General features: G+C 33.7%; 1 protein-coding gene and 1 pseudogene across 1 annotated transcript; one reads left to right on the top strand and one right to left on the bottom strand.

Annotated features, from left to right (window-relative positions):
- Positions 1-3,641: 3,641 nt before the first annotated feature.
- Positions 3,642-12,124, bottom strand: LOC143595311 (small ribosomal subunit protein uS10c-like). The gene is made up of 4 exons (XM_077074354.1): positions 12,067-12,124; positions 11,829-11,966; positions 5,084-5,142; positions 3,642-4,076 (listed from the first exon to the last, which is right to left on the bottom strand). The coding sequence occupies exons 1-4, from the start codon at positions 12,122-12,124 to the stop codon at positions 3,765-3,767; spliced, it is 567 nt and encodes a 188-aa protein (XP_076930469.1). The 3' UTR covers positions 3,642-3,764.
- Positions 7,585-7,758, top strand: LOC143595319 (U2 spliceosomal RNA; annotated as a pseudogene).
- Positions 12,125-19,397: the final 7,273 nt, after the last annotated feature.

Here is a 19,397-nt window from a genome sequence, read left to right as displayed (position 1 = left end):
TTATTTTACAAACTATTTTACACAAGTAATATTATGTAAGTTTATATATGTACTGTGTAGGTGATATCATGAATGTGTATGTGAAAATTTTACATGTGTAGGTTATTAGCATAATCTGTTATTTATTATATGTAATTTAATGTAAATAATAAAAAAAATTATTTTGTAGTGTGTAGGTTTATATATGTATTGTGTATGTGGTATTTCGAATTGTGTGTGTGTATATTTCATCGTGTGCAGGTCCATATACGTACCATGGTATTTCGAATTGTGTGTATGTAAATTTTATCGTATGTAGTTATGTAAGTTCATGTATGTACTATGTAGGTGGTATTTCTAATTGTGTATGTGTAAATTTTATCATGTATAGGTTCATATATATACACTGTGGAGGTGACATTTCGAATTGTATGTGTAAATTTTATCATGTGTATGATCATTTATGTATTGTGTATGTGATTTTACGAATTCAGTATAAAGTTGAAAGTCTTCCTAAATTTGGTTAAGTTCGAAAAATTAAAATGAACGAATTAATCTTAAATTAAAAATACAAAAAACAAACAATTTTAACGAAAAAAATAGTTTGTAACTTAGTTATATTTGTTGATAAAACGGAATTATGAAGATCGATTATTTTATGGTAAATGAAACTAGTTATATTATAAAAATATTTAAATTAAAAAACAGAAAATATGTAACTTACCTCACACATAAGTTACTTACCATATAAGAAAAAAACTTTGTATTAAGATGCCCCTTCTATTAAAATAAACCATAAATAAAAGAAATTTATGATTAGTTGTAATTACTTCTTGCACTTTTCACAATAAGAAACACTTTTGAAGTGAACCTAATCCCATATATTTGTGTGTGTATATATATATATATGTATATAATTATATTATTTATGACGCCATCTGAGTCAAACACAGGTCTGCCCTCCCGGGTTGGTCCGACCTTTGACTTGGTAAGGCGTCCGGGTCAACACACAAACCGGGTCTGAAAACATGCTAAAGTCATAAACCTCTAATGAAAATACACACATGCGTATTCATAATTTCATATACACACAAAGACATAAATATACGCAATCAACTTTGACAACTCTATAGGAAATAATAGTAGGTGCATTTACTGTGTAATTTTCTAACATGACATGAAACAAATATGAAATTTGTGGTTTCTAGTTTTGTTTAAAGGGGCACAAGTCAAGGTTGAATTAGGATAGCGTGTTGTATTCTATTCAGCAATACATGATGGTCATGTAGAATTTGTTAACCGTGAAAGTATATAGCAACTAACAAGAGTCGGAAAATTTGTTAGGAATTCAAACAAGAGAGAGGGGTTGTGCTTGTGTCAACCCGACTGGTTCGTAGTTTGACCCATTTAACACACACACGTACATACTTTTTAAAAATCGTTTTATGTAATAACTTAAGTATTTGGTACTTTTTTATACCCAAGTCTAAAAGTCCTTTTTAAAAATCGGTATAGTTTAAACATGGGCATGTGAAAGAAGTTAAATAAATTTTTTTTGTTTCAATTGGGTCATGTTTGTGCCATGTTTGAATTCATACTGGGGTCAACCCATCAACTCGTGAATACAAGCTGCTTATGCATTTATGCTATATTATTTTCTTCCACTCTCTCTCTCTACTTAAAAATATATAGGTATTTGTCACATGATTCATCAAGTGTGTATTTTTCCCTAAAGAAATGTTAAGTGGGGCTGTGAGGGTTGTCCACACCACTAATTAAAGGAGAGGATCCACAAAAATCCACATCTTTATCTACCTGCAATTGCTATACCTTACATTCTAAATATTATAGTGGTTTTTAACAATTTTGACTTGACTATAGGTATCTAGTCTTCTATCCAAGACGCGTGAAACACGATGATGACAAATATTTGGTTTATATATTGTGAAACTTATTTATAATACATTATAAAAAATACTAACATGTGATACAAATACAAAAATACAATTGACATACAAGTTGCAGAGTGAAAACTGGCGATATATGTTCTATCACATCATTAGAGTTACATTATATATTATAAAACTTTAAAACAAATGCAATATGCCAATATATAAAGATTATTATTAATACAACTTGGTGATTCTTATAAGACACGACATCTTTTCCAATATTCTATTTAGACAAAATTAATGTTAGAAGAATCGTTTAACATGATCCATAGCCTTGGAAGTTTTTTAAAATTAACTTTTGTCACATGTGTATTTGACATAATTTTTTTTATTTAAAATGATACAAAAAATGTATGAAAATACTTATGATAAAATGATCAACTTTGACGTTTTCTAACATGTCATTCCTCAGTCCAGTAGTTGACGTTGTTTTCTGAAAAAACGGTAAAGAGTATGAAAAAGTCGAACAAATGTTGTCATCTATCAGGACCTTCATGGTTGGTCAGACCGTGGACGTGCCACTACCATGAGATGGAGCTTATCTAGGGTCATGGATGCGCATTAGATTGACCGTCTCCATTTGGGTAACAAACATCACGTTGCCTACATCGAACTATCGAAGAAACATGGCCAAAACATCACTATTCACTAGTGCTATGTTTGCTATATATGCATGCTTGAAGTTACGATCATGCAACTTGTTTAATATAATATACTAACATTATAGTTGCTAACCATCATGAATCTTTCTACAAAAGTGAAGAACACTTAACAAAATACTCCTTTGAAGACACTACATATTAGTAGATAAGGGTGTTTCTTTTTCTTTAATTATTTTATATATATATAAAACCACTAAATATTACACTATATAAGGATCGAACAAGTAACCTCCTTTTTCACACTCTTAACAACTTTAACATCCCACCAAAGTGGGAATGACCATCAATAGATGAGTTGCTTAGGTAAAAAAAAAAACCTCACATTAGAATTAATTCGGGTTTATTAAAATTACACAACAGGACAACTTAAGCCAACTCAAATTAAACATCAGATAAATAATGGTCGCTTTTAAAACACGTGATATCAAAATCGGGCGACGTGGCTAGGGGTGTTGTTACTAAAAGGTGAGCAAACCGGGTTTTTAAAGGAGCTGGAACCAGGTAGGAACTGATTTCGTGTTTGGTCAACAAAAGTAAAATACCAGGTTGGGTAGTAGCCGTTCCAGGTATGGTTGGGGTTTCGAGTGATTTTTTTGGGTTTTTATCGGGTTTTGATCTAGTGGGGTTTAGGTTTTGACTGGATAGAGGTGGAATAGGTTCTGGCGAGTCTGGGGAGAAACTGAAACATGGTTCCTACCTGCAGGTCGGGTAAAACCAGGTCGGCTCGGGTCCGGTACCGGGTTTTATGCCCACCTCTAGACATGACTGGTGCTTTTAGCCTCTTATATTGCATGCTATCAGTTAGAAAACATGTTCTTTATTATCAAATTCTGGCTAATAAAGACTGTAATTCTCAAACTGAAAGTTTCACTTTGTTACACATACCACCACTTTTATCGAATGAACAAGCGCCAATAATCCACTATGATCAGTTCAACTCACAATTTAATCACTTAACAAATTACAACACTAAGAGCTATTTTTTGACTTGTGGTCTAAGCAATCCAAATCAAAAAAATAGAAACCATCAATGTTAAGCCATTACAAAATATTTCATACTTGACCAAACATCTTCACTTTGATCAACACAATGATACATGTAACAAATTCACTACACAAAAGCGTCAAGTGGAATCATATAACAACAAAAAAGGGATTTTAAACATACTTTCTAAAGCTTAACCTCAACATCGACACCAGCCGGAAGATCAAGCTGCATCAACGAGTCAATGGTTTGTGCAGTCGGGTGTAGAATGTCTATGAGCCGTTGATGGGTTCGGATCTCGAAGTGGAATCTTGCATCCTTGTGCACATGAGGAGATTTAAGCACACAGTATATTCTCTTTTTGGTTGGCAATGGAACGGGCCCCATGGTTTTCGCGTTTGTTGTTCTAGCAGCATCCAAGATTTGCTTACATGAATCCTCAATTAAAGGTACCCAGTATGACCTCAGTTTAATCCTTATTTTCTGCTTTGGTGCTATCTGAAATACAATAAAATTTGACATTGTGAAAATTGCATCCCAATTATTATGATCAAACCGCCTTACATGTGATCAAAGGTATTTATATAATTTCTTTGTATATATCTTATAGGTTTCTATCAGTTGTAGAAGCCACCGGTAGCTAGTCGGGCGGTGGAGTACCGACTAGCGATTATTCGGACCGGAAATTTTATATGTAATTTTTCAAAATAATTTTGAAAAATTCCATATGAATGCTCACATATATACTTCAAACATAAACAACTAAATGCAAACATAACAAATCAACTGAGAATATTATTGTTGGAGGTCCCACCTTCTAAATTTATTTTCTTCTCATTGACCTCTGCTAAAAAAATCTAACATTTTTAAGTTTTATTCGAATTTGAAATTGATGTTTTAGGGCTTTTCATAGGATACAAGTCGATTGATGTAAAACTTATCTCAAAACGGTGTTTCAAATTACTTGATTTTTGTTAATTGGAAGTTCAAACACCCGAATTGAACCACTGTTTCGTTGTTTAGAGCACCGTTTCGAGCTAAGTTTTACATCAATCGACTCGTATCCTCCTTCCGATGGCCCTAAAACATCAGTTCGAAATTCGAATTAAAACTTAACGTTGTTAAGTTTTTTTTTTTTAACGAAGGTCCAGTGAGAATTTTTTCTTTTAAAAGGGGACCACAATTATCAGCAAATGACAAAAAGGTGGGATTAATAAAATCAATTTGCCAAAAATTAATCATTGCAACACTGATTTCTAGCATAACATACCTAAATATTAAGATATAAAATAAGCAAATCTGTAATTTTGTATATGATTTAATACATAAATAAAAAACCTGTATTTGCAACCTAAATAAGCTCTGTGGTTTAAAATTATAATAATGGTCTACTTCATTCTTGAAACCCACAATTTCATACAATACAAATCTCTAAAAACCCTAAATTTTGAAGAAAGCAAGTTAATAATAATAATAATAATAATAATCACAGGTAGCAAAATTACCTTATCCGAATCAGAAGTTTCGACATGGGTGCTGGTAAAGATGTTGAAGTCGACATTTTCTGATTAGGGTTTTGGAATAATAATAATAATTTGCAGAATTAAAGTGAGACTGAGGGTGCGTTATCCACAGGGAGGAAGGAATGAGAGAAGAAAAGACTAAACCGGGTTTAGTTTCAAATTCATATATGGGCCGGTGGTCCTGTTTATATAAACCGGACTCATAACCCATTACACATTTACACATTACAACTAGGTCTTTTCTTCAATCGTTCTATTCGTTTACACGCTTACTTACAAACGGGAACACATATCTAGGTACGAGTATTATGTCATGATTCACGTGACAGTATAATCGGTGTTTTATCAATGAGTAAGCTATTATCAAATGAAAGACAAGACTGCTTTCATTAAGCCAAGTGCGCTATGTCTGTTATCCTTTCAATTTTTGCCTTCTCTTGGGCCTTTTATAAGTGAAGACCAATTGAAGAAGGCCACGGTTTAAACTTTTTAGCAACGGAAGCAGTTATTAATTAGTGAAGCAAACCCCTCAACTTCATCAACACATGGGTTTAGTCATCGATTGGACCATAGTTGGTCTTTCTTAGGCACTTGGCGCTTTTATATTATGAAACTATCACAGTTTTATAACCACAAGCTAAAAATACTATTATTCTTGGGGAACTTGACTTGTACATAATATTAGGGTAGCTGTGAGTGCGTTGGTTTCTATGTCATCAGTCCGAGCGAGGATCATTGCTTCCTTGTGATGAATGTGTGTGTTGGATTTGTTTGTGTGTTTATTCTAATGGTGGTTGCAATTGAAAGTCATACTGATCAAATGTTCTTAAAGTTAAGTTGGTTACTTAAGTCATGAGAAGTTTTGGACATGGCTTGAATTGGGGATCATGAGTAGCTTCTTGAAAGAACATGTAAAAGGGAATATAGAAGTTGTAAGGTTAACCAGACGGTGACCAAATTGTTAATGATAGTCAACGAAGCCAGAGATGGTGATTTTGAGCTTGTACTTTCAATGTTTAGGGATTTGTAGGCTTCTTTTGTATTATTCTTGCTAAAATATTGTGCAAGTACAAACAGGTGGGATTGTATTTTTAAATGGGCCAATTTTGGGAATAATTTGATAAATATGACTTTTTTATGTGTGGGCTGTCTAAAGGATTAAGGAATTACAGAAATTATTGGGCCAAGCTATTATCCACTTTGTATAGGCCCAAGATAGGTACTATTGGGCCGGATCAAAACTGTCCACTTGTGTTCCCCAATTCGGGGTAGAGGTGCACAAATTGGTTAACCGGTTAACCAATAACCAGTTAATTTTCTAACCGTGTTTTTTGGTGAGGAATAACCGCTTAGACCGGTTAATCGGGCCGGGTACTAACCGGTTTTGATAAAATAATAAAATAAAAAAAACGGCATTGTCTCGGGTTCAGGTAACTTATGATTAACTAAAAAATCGGTTTTATCATTGTCTTGGTTGTTCATTTTCGGCATTGTGTGTTTTTGTCGCTTTTATTTTTGGAAGGTGAATGACGGGGGAAACATTTTGGTTTTTTAAATGTTTTCGTTTTTTATTTATATTTTGAGTTATAATTTTTCTATTATTTTTTGAGAGATTTTTTTGGTAACGCCACAAACCTTCTCACACTTCTCATTTTTTTCCTAATCTGCATTTTAACTTTACCCTTATTATGCCACACATCCTAGTTTTACTTGCCTTCTTTATACAAAAATGAGCGTTGGAGCGTATCCATTGCGCACTGATTGTGTCATGTAAATTTGGTTGTTGGAGACTTAATATAATCCTTCATTTATTCATAAAACAATATATCTACTCACTTTTGTTATACTTTCACTTTTTAAAATGCAGAAACAACTTCCTTAATAATTAATACAGGCTATCAGTTTAAGATAAACATAGCTGGAATTAGTGTAATGGGAGCTAGAGGTGGGCAAATTAGTGTAACCGAATCGACCCGAAAATTGAACCGGTTTGAAACCAATTATGTAGAAACCGGTTTGGAACCAATTGAAACTGTAGGTTCGGAACCGGTTTGCAATTTTCTCCACCAAAACCGGTTCCAAACCAGTTAACCGAACGAAGCCGGCCAAAACCGGGCAAAAACCGGTCAATCCCCGAACCGAAACCGATCAAAACTCGAACCGAAACCGATCGTAACATGATAAAAACTGGTTTTAACCCGAATCGAAACCGATCGTAAACCGGTTTTGATTTTGTTGACCAAACTAAACCGGTTTTAACCCAAACAGGTTTTGAGTTTTAAATCGGTTTGTGCACTCTAATGGGAGCTGTGGACCTGGATTTGGATTTGGAGTGTGGAGTAGCTTTATGGGCGGTGGGAGATGCAGCAAACCAAAGCAAAAGGCAAAACTTTGGTGTCCCACATAGACTAAATGAAGAATACAAAGATGAATAGAGTTCTTACATAAACAGCGGCCCAGGAGGTGAGGTGAGGTGAGGAAGCATACTTTCTTGGCCTTTAGGCTAAAGTTAAGTGTGGTATCTGTTCTTATTAGTTTAATATTTGGCCCATTTGATATTAATATATTTTTTATGGGAAAAGGCTTGGCACAATAGCTTGCTATTGGGGTCTTTGAGTGTCGCATTAGGGTTAGGCTCTTGTATCATTAGACTATTAATCATTAACTATTGTCACATAATTAGTTTTCATAAAACATAAATCGGTAATTGGGTAGATCGAGTTCAATTGTATTAACAATCTAGTTAAGTTATCGTTTGTCATTACAATCAAACTATTAGGTTTTGTAATTACTGCGCAATCAAGTCAAGTGAATCTGAAATTAAGACTGAATATCACATTACCTGAACCTAGGATGAATACCCTTTAATTAATATTGTTTACAAATCATTAAAAGAAATCATTTTAGTTTAATTAATACTTTTCAAAATTGCTTGACATCGTCTGTCCGCCTTAGTTAAATAATTAATTTAGTTAAAATCATAAAATATTAGATTAACACTTTCCTTAAGTTCTTGTAGAGACGACCTTACTTTCCCGTACTCATAGGTATTTAAGTTAATAAAAATTAATTGTTTGAGCAGACTGCGACAGTCTACGTCAGCCGTCACAATTCAGATTACATGCCTAGGTAGCTGTTTCTCATATTTGAATTCACAATTCATAAATACACCCGATCAATCAAAAATCTGTTTTTACGATTAAGCACGATTAACTCCCGGCAAACGCACCAGTTATAGAAACGTTATATGAGCGTTTACGAGCCAGGAATCTAGTCACAAATCGATACGTTAATGATCGTGCTAATACATTAAAGGATGATTACATTACATGGATGATGAATACATTAAGGATCTAGAGAGAATCCAGCAGCATAATGTTACAGGATAAATATGGCACAGATCTTTATGCAAACTAACTATGGTAGGCCTATTTATAGGCCGGTCTCATTCGTTACACTGTATTAATGAATGAGACCTCTCATTCGTTAACAAGGTTAACGAATAAAGTTTTTTCATAGCCCATTTGCTAAACACCCTTAGCGAATGGGTACACCTTAACGAATGAGCTACTATTCGTTACACTGTAGTAACGAATGGGCTCTTACATTAACGGATGAGCCTAGTCTTAACGAATGAAGTCTCAATCGCTAAACATGCTTAGCGAATGAGCCTTTATACATTAAGTGTAAAGACCAAACTTCCCCTATCTTATTCGAACAGCTGCGGACACCAAATCCGTGCACTTACAGACTCCCCCTTTCCCGTAGCTGTCGAATGCTTTCCAATACTTTAGTCTTCAATAAGTTAGCGTTGAATACTTTAACGACAAATACGTTAAAGTTGAATACTTTAACCGTGAATACTTTATCTGCATATCATCAGCCGTACAGCCAACCTCCCCCTTGGCTGATGATTCTCGGGCTTGTGCAAACAGACAAAATATAACTTTTTGTAAGCAAACCAACAACTTGTAGCTACTCGTATCAGATCTCCCCCTCACATAAGCATCTCCAGGTGATCATTTAGATCATCCAACTGACATATGATATGGTTCGATCAAACGAGTCAATCAGCAGCATGTCATCGGCTATCTGTCGCACCGGTAAAGCAAAAATATCTTTACGTTTTAACCTCGTCACCCATCTTCATGAATAACCCGATCACTCAATATCTTTCACTTAGGTCTTCACTTTCTCGATAACGTCTATCCCAAAATATAACTCTTTGAATCTCTTAGGCAACCAATACGCTTGGATGCGCTACTGTTTTGGATATATGATTCAGATTTCCAACCTTCGTTAATCAACCCCAAACGATCATATTCTTCAATCTAGATGACAAGACTCGTATATTCTTCAACAAGATCAACCCATTCAAGAATTGTCCCCTTTAACAGAAGCAATCCGCCGAAAACTCGTAGTCAACATAGTTAGGATCAAAGTCCCTCAGAAAGAAGTAAACGGACAGACGCTCGTATCCCACATAGTCAGGTTTCAATCTCGAACAAATCAATCCACGATCGAAGAACAACAGCAGTCTTGAACTCAGTCAAACGTAGCTTTGCAATCATGAATTACCACCTGAATTGCAGTAATTTTTCAAGAAATCCTTGCAAACGTAGGAAGATACCAATCGAATAACCTCTTTGAAATTTTTATCTCCCCCATTTCTTGACAAATTAGGCAAGGTCTTGAACAATTATTTGAAAATTTTCAAGAAAATTCTCGTTCACTTAGTCGATTACTCCCCCTCGGCCCCTCGATATGTGTGAAAAGTCGGCCGGAAAATATTTCATCAAAATTTGCAAGAAGAGTATCCAGAATATTCGGAATATCCCCGAAAAATTTCGTTTAAGAAAATTTTCCGAAAATACTCTTTTTTTATTTTATTATTATTATTTTTTTTAAGAATCTCATACATTATCCTTCTTCATTCGTTATCCGGGTATCCTCATTCGTCTGACATCACTCATTCATCTGACAATGAACGAAAAGGTTACATTCGTTAACCCCCATAACGAATGTACACATACGTTAAACTCACATTCGTTAAACCTTTAACGAATGTCTTCCATACGTTAATCACCCTCATTCGTTAATCATCCTCATTCGTATGAACAGTACATGAATAAGGTTTCATTGGTTATGAGCTTTACATTCGTTAAACACTGTAAGGAATAACTCATTCGTTAAATCTCCGTAACGAATGAACATTTAAATTAACGAATCATCCTTCAAACGGTTACTGTAGCCGGAAAACCGTGAATCGCCGGAAAATTCAGTTACAGTCGCCAGAATCTGGAAAAAATCAAGCTCCAACAAAGGCGGATTCATCAAATCTTCATCAAATCACAACCAAATTATACTTGAATGATCGGATTTACATCAGGAACTTGAATCTATCATCAGATTCATCAATCGTTCACTGAATTCATCAAAATCTTATCAAACAGATTACAAATATGATGAACACGAACTGGTACGTGTCACGAGCAACCTCCGGCTCTGATACCAGTTATAGAAATGTTATACGAGCGTTTACGAGCCAGGAATCTAGTCGCAAATCGATACGTTAATGATCGTATTCATACATTAAAGGATGATTACATTACATGGATGATGAATACATTAAGGATCTAGAGAGCATCCAACAGCATAACGTTACAGGGGATAAATATGGCACAGATCTCTATGCAAACTAACTATGGTAGGCCTATTTATAGGCTGGTCTCATTCGTTACACTGTATTAACGAATGAGACCTCTCATTCGTTAACAAGGTTAACGAATAAGGTCTTTCCATAGCCCATTCGCTAAACACCCTTAGCGAATGGGTATATCTTAACGAATGAGCTACCATTCGTTACACTGTAGTAACGAATGGGCTCTTACATTAACGGATGAGCCTAGTCTTAACGAATGAGGCCTCATTCGCTAAACATGCTTAGCGAATGAGCCTTTATACATTAAGTGTAAAGACCAAACTACCCCTATCCTATTCAAACAGCTGCGGACACCAAATCCATGCACTTACAATTAAGGTCTCAAATTCGGTAATCTGTTTTTCTAGTTTATTTAGTTTAATTTATTATAAGTTTTAAATTAAATATATTAAACTATAAAAACAATATTTTCTTAATTATTAATTAATTAGCCTTTAGTTCTAGTTTCGTCAATTCAATAAGTGTCTCTAGAATTCGATACTCCCGGACTTCTCTTTAGCTATACTACACCCGAAAGGTATATTTGTCTGTTGTTACTGGTCTAGTTTAGGGTCATCTAGGTTTTTATTACTAGGTGAGCTTGGCTATTAATTGCTTAATTTTTTAGACCGCTTTTTTCACATTATTATTTAATTTAAATTATAATATCTTAGTACAAATTAGAGAGGTTCCATTCACTACACTTTTTTTTTGGTAAAAAGCCCCAATTATGCATGGCGCCATATGACGCAAAATGTCCTATAGAAACTCCATCCACTACACATGGTCTAAATAATAGCCAATTTGTGCATGTGAGTTTTGAAAGGATATTTTAGACGGAAATTTATTTATTGCAACAGATATAATTGGGTAGACAAATCATATTAATCTAAAAACTAATCACTCATATTATTATTAGAAAGGACACAAACTATTTTTCTTGAACTCTCAAACTTTTCACCTACAATGTATTTTGGTTTTTGAGATATCATCAACATTTATAATAGCATTCACATCCGTAAGTACCACGGTCCCTAAAAAATTTGCAGTGTCCATTGCCATCAGGGTGTTTTGCAGCGCATTCTTGTTTACAAGTAGGGTTTTCACAACCTGCGTAGCCAATAACATCATAGCATATATCGCCTTCAACCACTAAGACACCAACTGAAAACAAATAAAGAACACTATATGATAACTAGGAAAACACCTTTGGATATATGTACCGATTTAATATACAAAGTAGGAAAAGAACTAATTAACAAACCTCCAATCATAATAATAAGCAGCATCAGGCAAGAGTATGCTGACTTAGACTTAGACATGTTGTCTATTCTCAAACACAAAAAAATGCTAAAATATGAAGTTTCAAAATGATTTTGCTTTTAGGATTGGTTATGTTTGATTTAGTTAAATAGGGGAAAAATTATCTTATTGTTATCTTTTTATGTTTGAAATAAAAAAACCCACATTCTTTTAGTGACTATATTTAATGAAAAGATAACTATCAGTTTTATTAAAGCTATTATGTCTGTTACTTTTATTTAATGCAAAGATAACTATTAATTTTTGTTGATGCATTTTGAGTCAGTAGTCTATAGTTTAATGCTTGTCTTGTCGTATTAAACAATGTGTTATGTTTGTGTTTACCTTTATGTTTGATGTGTTTATAAGAGGCGAAGACAAAACCTTGAGCGAAGTTGAGATAACTTCGTCTACACTGTAAAGACGAATATGAGTGTGTTATAAACTCATCTTCGGCTAGGTTTTACTAAGTTCTGCCTCTTAAGGTTTTGCTTTACCGTGCATTGATAGATACATAGTTATTAATCAATACAAGTAATCCTTTTGGTTTAATCCTTGCTTCTACTCGTTCTAGATTATTGTTAATACTCGTAAAAAAATACTAAGTGGATTCCGCACCCTTAGAGTTTGTGATATTTCTATTGTCGATCCATTCCAGAGACCTACAATTTTAATAACTATGTTACGAATAATGGATTTACAATATATAATAGATATTTTTACAAACAAAACTATTTAATAAATAATTCTTTATTTAAAAGGGTAAAATATAATTATTAGGGATGTCACTTTTACCCAAAACCTGAAACCCAACCCGAAAAAACCCGTACCCGAACTAAACCGACTCGAAAAACCCGAACCTGAGAAAATACTAACCCGAACCCGAACCGAAGTAATTCGGGTTGGTTCTCGGGTTTGATTTATAAGTTTCGGGTTAACCCAAAAAACCCAAATAAACTTTTAGTTTTGAAATTAAATATATTTTTAGATATAATAATATGCTTAGTTTTAGTCACTAAAGTTATCATAATTTGAGCTTAATCGACTGTTGTCATTCCAACTATTATGGATCGATTGTTTATTGTTAATTTATGTTTTCCATTTATTACTAATAGCAATCTTAATCGAACAACCAAATCACGTCTGATTGAAGACGATTATGGTTCGAGTTAGTTACTTAGTTTTACTCTTCTTTTGAATTGTTTTATGACTTTATCAAGTTATGTTGGTTTATTATTTGATTATTTGCGTTACGAGCAAAGAAGAATATGTTGTTTTAATTTTAGCATTGAAGTTTTTTTTGTTTTTAGTTTCATTTTCTAGGATACTCGAAACCCGATTAACCCAACCAGAAAAATCCCAAACCTGAAAAACCCGTGAGAGATTTGGATTGAGTTTCAGGTTAAGATTTAAAACTTTGAAACCCGAAGAACTCGACCCAAAGAACCCGAAACTCGAAGAACACCCCTAATAATTATAACATACTACAAATAGATGCAATTTTGTGAGGATTTAAATTAAAACAAATAGAAAATTTGAAGTTTACATTGATGAATATAATTCTAGAAGTTGGAAAAAAGATATAAAGAAACTAAAAATACAAATTATGAAAATTTATAAGATTTAAAATGATGAAATAAAAACGGATTTAAAGGATTTCCAATAAATGCAACGAATTTTAAGGATTTTCAATAAATGCAATGGATTTTCAATTAATGCATTCAACCATGTGAAAGCAGGTTTTGACTCGGGACCACTAAAGGTATGTTTGATAAAGAGTTTTTAAAAGTTTTTAGTTATAAGCTTTTAAAAAAAAGTTTATATTTAATAAAAAGTTTTGTTTGGTTAAGTAAGTGGCCCGGGCCTGGTAGGTGCGCCACATAAGTTGCATCATTAAGGGAACACCACCATCCATAATCACCCAATCTTGTTTGTTATTGTTATTATGGTTGGTAAAATTATTATTATTGTTGTTGTTTTAAATGTTCTAATATTAGTATTAATGGAAACGGAGTTGTTTAAAAAAAATATTTTTGGTCATGCAGACGGTTTTTACACGTGTTTGATTTCAAATGACAAATAGTTTACAAATATTAATATTAATTATTTTAAAGAAATTAATAAAATGCATTGAAAACTAGAAAACACAAAACTTACCCAATTCATATTTCACATTCTCTACACGGTTATCACAGATATTGGTTATCGCACTGAGATATCGGTGGGATATCGGTAATTTTAACGTCATGTAAAATTCATATATATAGCAATTTAATACTAATAATTCAGTATAGTCTCCTACCATTAACAAATTAACATTTTGCAAATTGCAAAACACTAACAATCGTAGCAAGTAAGAATTGATTAAGACTTAAAACAATAATATTGAACACTAAAATTTGATAATTAAGACTTAAAACATTGATATCGGGAATATCGGTGATATATCGGTCAAATATTAGTCCAATATCATTCAAATATCGGTCAATATCATGATATTGTTGGTACCGGTATTCTGAACCGATATTCTGACTTATATATCACCAAGGGACCGATAACCGATATATCACTGATATATCGACGGTATCGACTACATAGTTTACACCAAGTTTTTATCCGCACACACACCACCAACATCCACTTTAAAAGTTGGTGCGCCTATGTGGCACGTGACACATGTTTCTCATATTGTAACATCCGTATATTTAAGAGGTAATAATAAAATTATTATTGTTATTTAAGATTTTGTTCATTTTAGTGGATAAATGTAAGTTGGGCTTGAGGAATTTCATGTGTTGTTCACGAGCCGAATTGAACCGAGCGAAAGCTTGTTCGTTGCTTGGCTCGTTTACAACCGAATCGAACGACTGAAATTTGAACTGAGCGAAAAACGAAACGAGCCAAAATCGAACCCAGCATTTTCCGATCGAACATCGAGCGAATTCGAGCGTTTTTTATTTCTTTTTCACTTTAAAAATTTCAATAAGAAACAAGTTTGAAGGTTGTAAATAGTATATTTTGTACACAAATTAGTAGTTTTTAGACAAACGTATAATAGGTTGTAAATTGTTAGGAGAAAGAAGTTTGAAGTGAGATATTGAACATGTAAACAAACTTTTAGTATTCTGAAAACCTAAATCGAACTAATAAAACTATATAATTGACGGAATAGGAAAATTTTTTAAAGGTTTAAAAAATTGTATACTTATATTTTATGTGTGTTGTCTATATATTTATATATTTGTTCATATATAATTATATATAAAATAAATTAAAAATATTTGAGCCGAACCGAACCGAGCAGACCTTTGCTCGTTGCTTGGTTCGTTTACAAACCGAACCAAGCAGAGCGGCTCGTTTACAATCGAGCGAAAAAACGAGCGAGCATTTTCCGGGCAAATTCCGAACGAGTTCGAGCGTCAAGAGGTTTGGACGGCCCTAAATCGTTAAGAGAGAGATGGGTTTGAAGTAGTAAATAGGCTAGAACCCATGAGCATGGACATATAAAAGCCATAAACATTATCTAAAACCCCAATCCCTCCCATATTCACCTACACTCTCAAAACACAAAACACACGCGCGCATCTTGCTTCTCCCTCAAATCTGATCCAGCCAAGCGAAAGAGTTGAGCAACTTGTTTAAATGTTTTCCACATTAATAATCATCAGAAAATTAGCATTCCAAGTCTAGCTCAATACATGGTTCACCCAAAGGCATGTTCAAGGGAAAGAGATTGATTGAATGATGTCGTTTGGCCTTGAGAATTTGTATGGTGATGAATCTATTATGTAAATTATGTGGTTATGTGCTAGTTGTTTATTACTTTTGTTGGTGGAAGAGATTCATACACATACTCAAATGCAAAGTGGGAGGGTCCGACGGGATGTACCTGCGCCGCCCATTTTTCAACTTTTGTTAATAAATGGCGGTATCATTATCATTATCTATACTCCAAGTAGCTCGGCGAATGGGGGTTCCTTAGTAGATTTGACTTATGTCAAGCAAACAAGAATATCATGTATTTACTTTTCTTTTACTTTGTGATTGAGACATTACATCTTAACTTGTGAATTTTACACTTTTCGTATTATATACATATGCAAAACTTTATGAACTCTCACCAACATTATTGTTGACAAAATATATTATTTTAAACGTGCTGACGTTCTGCCGGTTGAAGTTTAATTTAAGGATTGAAGACTAGATAGTTGGACCATTAGGTTATTAGAAACATATCTTAATGAAATTCAAAGTTATTGTATTGTTATTTGATTTATGCCAAATTGTGTATTTGCGATTTAATGAAATGAAATAAATATAATTATTGTCGCTTTAATAGCATTACGAGCTTATGAGTGATCTGTACGTTACACCCGGGCGTATTCCGCTTAAAGCCGGGGTGTTACAAACACTGTGCAAAATTTTCCAATACATCAGAACCAGTAGATTTGACAAATCTGTTCTATTGACAACACTGTTTTAGATTCCTTTTGGGATTTTGATTTTTCTCTTTGTCATTTCCCTAATAGGCATCCCTAATGCATCACAAGCACAAAAAATCGATTGATCACAATCATACATCTTTTCAACACACTAAGGTTTAACAAGAGCTCATCAGCAAACATCTTTTCAACACCTTTTAACTTGTAAACTTTCCAATTTTTACCCTTAACACTCAGTTTTGAAAATGATGTTGATATCTTTTTAGAAACAACTTTCTTCTCACATGTCCTTGGTGTAACAATCGTTTTGGTTTACCAGTTTTTGATTTCTCAGCAGTTTGTAGTTCACAAAGAATATGATTTTCGCAAGGTATATTTTCATTCTTGTGAACCACCACTGGTTTAACCAAATCTTCAATTATAATATCATCAGATTGAGATAAAACCAGATTGCTTTGAATATAAGATTTTAGAGTTAAACAATTTGTTTTTTTTCTTAATAGTCGTCTTTAGATCAACTGGTTGAACTTTATCCTCATTGATTATTTTAACCTTAGTAACAGCCACAGGAGGATCTACTGTCAATGGATAGTTAATTTCCACTTCTTTTAGATCTACTGTGTCTGGTCGTATGGTGTAATCATTTTTAAAAGGAGGAGGGATTTCAACAAACCCTAAACCAGGTTTACCACCCTTTTGGTGATTGCTGTTAACTTCAATAATTTCATTGAGTAGAAAAGATGAATTTCTAAATTTACCCAATTTATTCTTTAACTTCAGCACCTCATTTTCTACTCAACTTACTTGATGGTTCTCAAAGAAAATGGGTATTTCGAAACCCCATATCTCAAATGTGTAGATTTTGTAGAAAAATTAAGGAAGTGTGAACTTAAGATGGTGAATTTAAGGCATGGCAAAGTATTCGAGTTAAGGGAGAATGAAGATGCTGATTGTTTTTACAAGATTGATGTTGATAAAGATTGGAGACGTACAGCTAATACCAAAGGGGAGTTTGTTAGTGCATTTTCTTCAGGCATTATTTGTATAAAGACACTTGTTTTTCCCGATGAGGATCGATGAACTCGATATTGATCTAAGAAACTGAAACGCACAGTGTTTGTTTCGATGCGTTTTGGTACTAATCGGTGAACGAAAATGACCGAGCACGTACACAAGATGTAAATAATAACTCGATAAAGCTCATTAAAAATTTCGACAGAGTTTCGGTACAATACGGTGTCTCGTAAAATATCGGTTGTTCGTAACTCTTGTAACTAACTAAACAAATGAAACTAAATGATACATATTTATACTTAGATCACATTTGTTATGAACATCTTCATTCGTTAAGTAGATCAGCATGCTCATTCGCTAGTTGAAATTCTCCATTCGTTATTCATATGCCTTCCATACTTCCATGTCAAATCTAACGAATGAGCCTCTTATGTGCACACAAACACATTCATTAACTTGTTTCCTTCATTTGTTAACTTGTATGTTTCTCATTTTTTATCTCATCTGGCTCCCACTCATCATCCTTGACTTCCTTGTATACATGCATTAACATATAAGCCTCATTATAAAGACTAAATGATTTGTTGGTTCAACACCCAGCACTTGTCACATTTCATGTACTAACACTCTGATGGATCAGTACCGGTTAAGGTTAATCCCACAAAATCAGATTAGAAGCTATAGATACGTCTCTAGACCTATTTTAATGAAGAGCAACATACAGTGAGGATATTGAGAAACCCAGGGAAGTGTCAACTGGCTGATTGCATTAAAAAGTTTGTCCCTAGCAAGACAAAACAAGATTTGACAGTGGTGGAGATGATCTACTGGGTCAACCAGAAGGGAGTTTTTGGTTTAGCAGTTGCAAAAAGAGCATATATAAGATAAAAATAGCTCCACTTTTGGTGTATATAAAAAGTGTTGAGTTAATGATCTTTAACAGCTGAATGGTGGAAATTATAGAAGAAAGGAGATCTCAAACATGAAACACTTATCTATTAAGGTGCTTAGTTTGGCATGTAGTGCATCAGAATTTGAAAGAAACGGGAGCACATTTGAGCATGTAAATAGTTCAACCTTTAAATTTTGTGTATGTTCTTCGCTTATTCTTTTATAGTATCTACTATTTATCATTTTTAACAAATCCATTTAAAGAAAACAAACTGACTAGAACACAAGAACATGCATGATCTAGTGTTTGTTAAATACAGTAAGATGCGCGCTTAAGAATCGACGAGATGCAAATATGGTCCTTGATCCAGTATCATTGGATGACATCGGCAATGGTAAAGAGTGGTTAATTGGACGATGGATGAATACCCTGTTTTTGATAATGAGGATTTGACATGGACAACTAGAAGAGAGGCAAGCACTGAGAAGTGAGAAGCCTTAGGTAAACTGCAATTCACCTATAAGTTGATAAGTTGAGGGATCACCTACTTCACACAAATCTTCCAATATGTATACTTAAAAAGTATACCTAAGACCTTTAATCACAAGGTTTGAATCGTTATGTGAGTTTGATCTTATCATGTGGTTTTATTGGAAAGGCGCTAAAGTACGACTTCATATAGAAATCACCATTTAAGAGCAAAATGCTTCTTGAAGATGAAGTTTTTGGTTACGTCACCAGCATACCTCATATACCAATGGTTTTGCTTTATATCAACTTGAGGGAGGCATCCTGATGTATATAAAAATATACATTTTTTAAGCATCAAAAAATCTCCAAAATACTATATTTTATTATATTATCTAGTTCAAATAGCTACTTATTATGTTAATTTCTATTTTCAAGTTTATGCCAGCCTCAAACAAAGAAAAGAGTGGATACACG

Source organism: Bidens hawaiensis, unplaced genomic scaffold (assembly GCF_021521415.1).
Source record: "Bidens hawaiensis isolate Kalapana, Puna unplaced genomic scaffold, B.hawaiensis_p1.1 tig00044903_1, whole genome shotgun sequence".
Classification (NCBI taxonomy): Eukaryota; Viridiplantae; Streptophyta; class Magnoliopsida; order Asterales; family Asteraceae; genus Bidens; species Bidens hawaiensis.
The sequence above is the reverse complement of the archived record's forward strand: the minus strand, read 5'-3'. Positions and strand labels throughout refer to the sequence as shown.